Source organism: Microtus ochrogaster, chromosome 2 (assembly GCF_000317375.1).
Source record: "Microtus ochrogaster isolate Prairie Vole_2 chromosome 2, MicOch1.0, whole genome shotgun sequence".
Classification (NCBI taxonomy): domain Eukaryota; kingdom Metazoa; phylum Chordata; class Mammalia; order Rodentia; family Cricetidae; genus Microtus; species Microtus ochrogaster.
In genome coordinates, this window is record NC_022010.1 from 4,219,328 (window position 1) to 4,227,079 (window position 7,752).

Genomic DNA, 7,752 nt, shown 5'->3' on the forward strand with positions numbered 1-7,752 from the left:
CCCAATTAACTCTTTTCTTTCTAAGAATTGTCATGGTCATGGTGCCTCTCCACAGCAGCAGAACTCTAAGATAATATCCGAGGGCACTCATGGGTAGTGGGGAGGATCTAGGGGTGGTCATCCTCCAGGGACTAATGTGACTCCAGCTGTCCGATGGTTGTGAATCACCATGTGGTTACCTGGAATTGAACTCAAGTCCTCTGGAAGAGCAGCCAGTACTCTTAACCTCTGAGCCACCTCTTCAGTCCCATCTCCCCACCCCCCTTCTTTTGGTCTTTCTATTTATTTTTCTTTGGCCGGGGTCTCAGGTAGCCCATGCTAACTTCAAACTTGGTACGTAGCCAAGATGGCCTTGTCCTTGAACTTCTGATACTACCACCTCCATCTCCCAAGTCCTGGGATTAGCTCACAGCACCACACCCATCTGCCTATCCCATGCTGGGGACCAAACCCAGGGCTCTGTGCATGCTAGACAGCATTCTACCACCTGAGCCTCACGCTCAGGCCTGGCTTTCACTTCTTCCCATTCTCCCTTGTCCCTCCTTTTTTTTTAACATTTATTTATTTATTATGTATACAATATTCTGTCTGTATGCCTGAAGGCCAGAAGATGGCTGTGAGCCACCATGTGGTTGCTGGGAATTGAACTCAGGACCTTTGGAAGAGCAGGCAATGCTCTTAACCACTGAGCCATCTCTCCAGCCCCTCCCTTGTCCCTCTTTAAATCTAACGTAAATCCACTGCAGAACAGTTAGAAAATCCAGACAAAAAAAGGAAATGGTGTTAACCCATGATACTCCCACATAGAGGCTAGCACCGTTAAACACACAGCCTTCCTGTGGTATATACACGCATATTGATTTCACAGGATTCAAACTGTTCACTGCATAGCATTTTGGAACAGGTCCCCATACCCACTTACTACGGAGGTCATGACATTTCTTATGGTCCCTTAGTTGAATGGTGCACTCACCGAGTCACCCAGCTGCCTTGTCTTGCACATGAGTGTCCAGGTTTTCATTGCAATGAGCAACATTGCTGAGCAAGACCCTCTGGGCTCCACTGAGACACATCTCCCTCTAAGATGTTAGCGGGGGCAGACTTGCAGGCCCGGGACATGCACTGTCATGAATATTGCCAAATCTCCTTCTAAAACTCATGCCCACCTTCAACTCCCTGCCACACACTGGAGATGCATGCTTTTCTCCCACTGATACGGCCAGGTGGAAAGCCACAGGCTCAAAACTCTCTCCAGCTGCTGGGCTACTGCAGCTGAACTCCAAAGGCCACGGAAACGAAAGTTCTCTCGCATCCTCCCCAGCTTAAAGCACCTTGACAGAAGCCTTGGCCAGTCCATGCACCTGGCCACACGGCATGGCCATCGCAGCTGCTAGCCGCCTCCCTGCCCACATGCATGCCTGGCTGTGTCTGCCCAAGGCCTGCAGCTCATACCTCGTGGCAGGACAGCGAGCTTGAGTTATAGCAGACCTGATTTCCCTGTACAGCTCCCATGGAGTTAACAGATGTACGCACGTCTGAAGCAGTCAGGCAGCAAGAGGCTTTGAGGCCGATCCTTCCCAATCTGACAGTGTGTAATTGAGGTGAAGCCATAAATTTTATAAACAAGAACAAACGCCCCTTTAGCAACATATGTCTGCTCGACCCTTCCAAGGTGATCATAAAGAAAGGCACCTACTAGCAGGGGAAGGATGTGGGCATTACAGATGGCTGGGGGGACCAGAGAGCCTGTGACCTGAGATCAGCCATGAGGGGCTGCGTCTAGGACACTGACAGATGGAGAAGTCGCCTTGCACCCCAGGTCTAGAGTTGGTTCTCTGGGGGCCTTTGTGTCACTTGCAACACTTGCAACTGGCACCTATTTCTCATTTTACTTGGAATGGCTATGTCTGGCTGGGATGACCAGGGTCCTCTGGGAGCTTTCGATTCTTTCCTCTTCTAGAGAAGCAGTCTGCCTCTCTTAATTTCCAGCCATACCCTAGTAGCTAACTTCCAAAGAAGGCCACCCTGGAGAACATGACAGGCTCTGCAGCCACTACAGCAGGACAGGTATAGTGTGGTCCCCATGCAGAGGTAAGCAGGCTAGAGGAAGAGCCGAGCTCAAATCCCAGAGTGGCCTCTCACTGCACAGTGCCAGCCATGGTGCCGTTTCCCAGAGCCTCGGCTTAGTCTGTAATCCAAGGATGCCGTTGGTAGCCTGCTGGAGCTGCTGTGGGCAAGGTGCTCTCTCGGGGTTAGTCATGCTGTGAAGGTTTTGTTGACATTTATCTTGTGTGTGTGTGTTTATGTGCACACATGTACTGTGTATGCATAGAAATCAAGAGGACAACTTGTACGAGCCTGTTCTCTCCTTCCACCATGCAGACTCCAGGTGTCAAACTCAGAATATCAGTTCCGTGGCAAGTGGCCTTACCTGCTGAGCCATCTCCCCAGCCCAGGGTGTGAGGGTTAGCAAAGCTCTGTACATGACCTGATTAGTGACACATACCTAGAATTCCAGCACCCAGAGAACCAAGGCAGGGGAATAATAAGTTTGAGGTCAGCTGGCTCTGTGGCAAAACCCCACCTCAAAGCCTGGCACCATACCCAGGGCTCAGAATGGCTTTGAAGAGGACAAAGCTGCTCAGCCATAACGGCTACACCGACCAGGCCAGTGGTCAGCCTCGAATCTCAGCAAGCTGCTGTTATCCAGCGTTCCAGGCACAGCGGTACACCCTACTCATCCACCAGCGCTCTAGAGCAGAAGGGGCCCTCAGGTGCGAGGATCACAAGCTCCAGGCCAGCCTGGTCTAGAAGTTCCAGGCCAGCCTAGGCTACATGGTAGCTAAAGGAATTGTTGAAGGTGACAAAGCTGGAATTTGAATTCAAGTATCAGTAGCTAGCATTTGCCAGGGCCCTGGCGAACACTTCCTAAGTACGCATGCTCTCCCAGTGGCCACAGAGCCCCAAGACTTTCGTCGTTTTACCAGTGAGAAGGTAAGGATAAAGAAATGACCACAGTGTCCAGAGTTCAGAGGCTAGCAAGTGACAGGTCTGTTCTCGGGGTCTAGGAGGCCAGCGTGGAGCTGTGTGCCTGTCAGTCATTCACTGTCCCTCCAGGTTCTGCAGACATCCAAGGCTCCCAGGAGGCCCCGTCTCTAGCTCCAGGCATGCCTTCTCACTTTCAAGGTTGGGGGCTCCGTGAAACCCTAAGTGGCTGCTGGAGGAAGGTACGCCATGGATCCACACTTAGCTTTTGAAGAGGATGCTGTTATTTTTGGTTTTTTTTTTTGTTTTGTTTTTCGAGACAGGGTTTCTCTGTGGCTTTGGAGCCTGTCCTGGAACTAGCTCTGTAGACCAGGCTGGTCTCGAACTCACAGAGATCCGCCTGCCTCTGCCTCCCGAGTGCTGGGATTAAAGGCGTGCACCACCATCGCCCGGCTATTTTTGGGTTTTTTAAATTATTTTTTTTTTGAGACAGGGTCTTGCTATGTTGCCCAGGCTGGTCTTAAACTCCCAGGTTGTTCGCACAGTCCATCTGCCTCAGCCTTCCACTGTTGTTGGGACAACAGGCATGTGCCACAGTGCCCAGCTTGCCTGGGAATCTTACCTTGGGGTTACATGCACTTTCAGGATGCATGCAAACTTGGCGATAACCTAGAATGTGTACACCACTCTAAAGAGAGTGTGTGCACAGCCTTCTCCAGGATTCCAAAGCAATCAAAGATGGCTTTGGGAGTTCTGATTCTATAACGTATATGACTCTGAAACCCTTCCCCAAACCCCTGGTGTGCTTGTCTTCTGCCCTGCCTGGAAAAAGTGCCATCTTCCAGGAGGGACTCCAAGATCAATCCTAGGCCATGACAGCAGAAGACACACCCTCCACAAGGACCCCAAAGGCAAATTTATTCCTTTTGGTGATCAAGACAGGACCAGCTTGGGTACAGCACTGCCAGCAGGATCCTCGAACCCCATCTGGGGAGAGAGATGAGCCACAAATCCTTCCAGGCATTGATTTATGTAGCATTCATGCGGAATTTATTATACCAAGAATTTTATTCAATTAAACTTGAAATGCGTCTGGATTCTTAAAGGTTCAGTCATGATCACTGGGACAGAGGGATCATAAAACTGGATGGGCTGTCAGGAGGTGCTCGGGAGGAGGTAAGGGTGACATTGCAGCTGACAGGGGACTCGGAACTGGGGACGTTTATCACTGGGATGTGCTACAAGTTCAGGCTTGGGAAATTACTCAGTGAGGAATGCACACTAACAATAGCCATGAAATATCAGTTAGGGGAAACTCGGCTGAGCAACGCGACTGCAGATCTATTAGTGCCTGACACCGCTGTGATTAAAACGACTGCTGAGCGCTGGTGGCTTGGGGGTGGGGGTTCATGAGACCCCTAGGCCAGTTCTGAGCCTCAGTTTCCCTTCCTGCAGAAACGTGACCCCACTCCCAGTGCGGAGGTCCAGTGTGAGCAGGAGCCTGGGGCCCCTCTGTAGCACTGGCAGGCACCACTGTGGAGGGAGGGGGGCACCTCTGCTAACGAAGGTGAATACTGTCCCAAACTAGAGCCATCTTCACGGGTGTGAGCTATGAGGTAGCAAAAACTAGGCAATATCATAAAACCCACTGGACTGTCCATTTTAAAAAGAAATTTCTGGTAGGTGGCATTGTATCTCAATGAAACAGCTATTGACAAATTTTTTTAAAAAAGATAGGGAGCCTTCCTGCAATCTTTTCAAGGAGTGAGGTATGCAAGTGGAGAGAGATCGGTGATAAATGGGTACAATTTAAAGCAACAGCTCGGCAGCTGTGCCAGCGCACAGTGGGAATTGCCCCATGAGGACTGGGGGCGGTTGCAAAAGGCTAGGCAATGCCTGGAGCCTGAACACTGAGATCTACCGTAAGAGCTACCCAAGAATGCTGAAGGCATAGGCTAGGGGTCTAGGCTGCTATTTCCTTGAGTTCAGTCTGTCTTTTTAGGGGGAGCGGTGGCTGTAGGTGGCTGCTGCTACAAGCTCTTGGAACAAGACGTCCCCCCAGGCCCGGAACATTAGCACACACAGCACCAACTCCATATCTGATCTGTGCCTCACTATGGTGGCTGTACTGGCATTGGATGGGACTGCCTCCCGGGGAGGTATTCCTCCTACCCAGGCATCTACCCTTTAAAGACCCCAAAAGATAGATATATGTGTAGCTGCCAGCCTGAAGCAGCAGCAGGAAGGTGGGAGGGAGGGCACTTGGCTGAAGTCAAATGCTTGCTGACTGAACAAGGAAGGCAGCTAGAGGCCAGTCCACCCACAGCTAGCATGGAAGCCAAGCAGGTGCATAGTGGAGAGCGCTGAGCTGAGCCAGCATCCCTGACCTGTGCTTCCGCAGTCACTACCTACCAGCAGGTGTGGAATCCGTAAGCTCTCAGGGCTGCCTTCAGCCTTTCATAAATGTCCCTCTTCTCAAGGGCACAGCGCCACTGGCAATGTCATTCCATAGTGAGGAGCAGCAGCGGTGACAAGTGGAATAGAACACAGTGTGGTGTGGCTCACAGGAGCAGTCACCAGCCCAGTGCGACAGCAGAGGGCTCAGTGTTGGCACTGGTAACTTCAGGGGCCTCTGGTACATTCCAAATCCTTGAGAAGCCTGAGTTGGCAGCAACATCTCTTTCTCTCTTATATACACTCCCCCCAAGTGTGCGATTCAAACCTTCCCCATGTTCAGTCCCAATGCTGAGTGACCCCTTCTCTTAGTAGCCTTCAGTGTTCCTTTCCTTCCAGCAGTATGGAGCTCAGTCCCACGTGCCTGGGGAAGCCAGCAGGAGTCTGAGAGGGGGTGTGAGGTGACCCCAAGTCTACCTCAGCCCCACTTCCATTCTGTTAACACCACAGTCTCTCCAGACGGGCCTCCGAGGCTCTCACCATTTCCACGTGTCTCACACATCACGCTTCTTGTATATCTTCTCTTGGCTGCCCTCCTTCATGGCTGCATATCTAGCTACAGTGAAGAGGTAATCACTGAGTCTGGAAGGGCAGAAAGAAGCAACAAGGACCGGTGTGAGACTGACACCAGCTGCCTCATGCCTAGCTGGTCTTTAAGCAGGAAAGGTGACTCTCGTAACCGGGAGCACCCTGTGGTATGATGGATGGTGGGGCTGGAGCACTCCTGGAGTGCTCCTGTGGGCACAGGCTATTTGCCCACCCTCAGTTGCTAGGGTGGAGCCTAGGAACGCTGGCTACTTGAGCTGCTTCTCCATTTCTTGTGACAGGGATGTGATATCTGGGATTCAGGGGAGCTTCACAGACCAGGAGTCTGCAGGTCAGCTCCAATCCCAGACAGGATCAGGAGTCACATTTTGCATAGAGGCCTTAGGTTGAGTCTTATTCTTTATGGCTAGGGCTCTCCTGTGCATGCAGAGTGGCCAGTGGCACCAGAACTAGACACAACCACCCAGACTATCTCTAGATTCTGCTAATGCCCCACTTGAGAATCAGCGGCCTGAAGGAGTCTCATGATCAACGTCTAGATCCCCACCTCTTCCGCAGACCCAGCAGTGATGGGCTCAGGACAAGAGGCCTTCTACGGGAAAGGGACAGAGACTACCAGGTGATGCTACACCTTGAGGTACTTACAGGGCTCTGCCTCAGCTCCTGGAGGCTAACAGCTAGCTTTTGCCACTCTCTCCTCCATGCCTGCTGCTCCCCTCCTCCTCTTCCCTCCCATCTGGTGCACTACTGCTAACTCCTGGGGCCCACTGCTGGCTAGCAGGACCACGGGACTCTACACTGCCCTTCTGAACCTTGTGTTCCTAGGGAAGGATATGCTGCTTTCTTGGTGACTCCTGGGAACCTGCAGGGAGTCAGGATGACCTGCCATGACCCACACAACACTGGATGTCCAGCAGTTCTTCTGAGTTAAAAAGGAGCTGTCTCTCACTCAGTCTAGGTGGCATCCCACCCAGGAGGCAGGGAACCTGTGAGGATCCAAGAAGTCTACATCTGGGGGAGGTGGGGATAATACGGGACATCCCACCGTCAGGCATTATGAGGTCACTGTCTCCATGACTAGGCAGCTCCTGGGTGCAGCCCCCAACTTCCTCAAGTCCTCCACTGGCCCATGTCTGAGCCTGAGGTACAGCTGTGGTGCAGAGGCTGACCACAGGGCAGGGCACTGCTGGATTTCCTGGCTCACGGCACTGGGGCCTGAGCTCAGCAGGGTTGTGCGTCACCTAGGGTGTTCAGGTAGAGATGCTGGCAGGACAGGCTTCCTGTCGGTTACCATCAAGGCCCTGGGCATCAGTCTCCATGAACAGACCCAGAGAGCAGCCTGCCCCTTTAATTTAGGTGTGCCTCTGTTGGCTCTTACTGGCACTTCCTAACCAGAGCCTTACCTCACAGAGTGGGACAGGGCTGGCCTGCAGACAGCACACTCACAGACATACATGCTGGGGGTGGGAGGAGGAGAGAAGAGGGAGCAAGGGAGGGAATGAGGGAGAGGTGTTGGCCTTAGCTATGGATGCTCTTAGGGTTCACAGCATGCCTGGAGGTTCAGAGACCTGCCATACTCCACTTCAGCACCTGTTTAAGAACTTCGCCACATTTGCATCCGTTTCTCCCATTTGGACAAGAGGCACTACACTGTAAAGAGAACACACGGACACAGTCAGGTTCCACGGCCAGGCTCAACATATGGTAGCCAGGGCATGGATGAAGTCAGGTTCCATGTCTAGGCTCAACACACAGGAGCCAGGGCAC

The 7,752-nt window shown here is 52.2% G+C and overlaps 1 protein-coding gene across 3 annotated transcripts in view; it reads right to left on the bottom strand.

Annotated features, from left to right (window-relative positions):
- Positions 1-3,918: 3,918 nt before the first annotated feature.
- Positions 3,919-7,752, bottom strand: part of Mmab (metabolism of cobalamin associated B) — a 14,209-nt gene continuing 10,375 nt past the window's right edge. Inside the window, exons 8-9 of one of the 3 annotated variants that reach the window (XM_005344263.3) lie at positions 7,576-7,635; positions 3,919-6,021 (exon numbers count right to left, since the gene is read on the bottom strand). In XM_005344263.3, the coding sequence (XP_005344320.1) occupies positions 5,934-6,021; positions 7,576-7,635 (148 nt within the window). In that variant the 3' untranslated portion in view covers positions 3,919-5,933. Of the gene's footprint in view, positions 6,022-7,553; positions 7,636-7,752 lie in introns of all 3 variants that reach the window. The other 2 variants (XM_013349403.2, XM_026787382.1) reach the window with 2 other exon arrangements.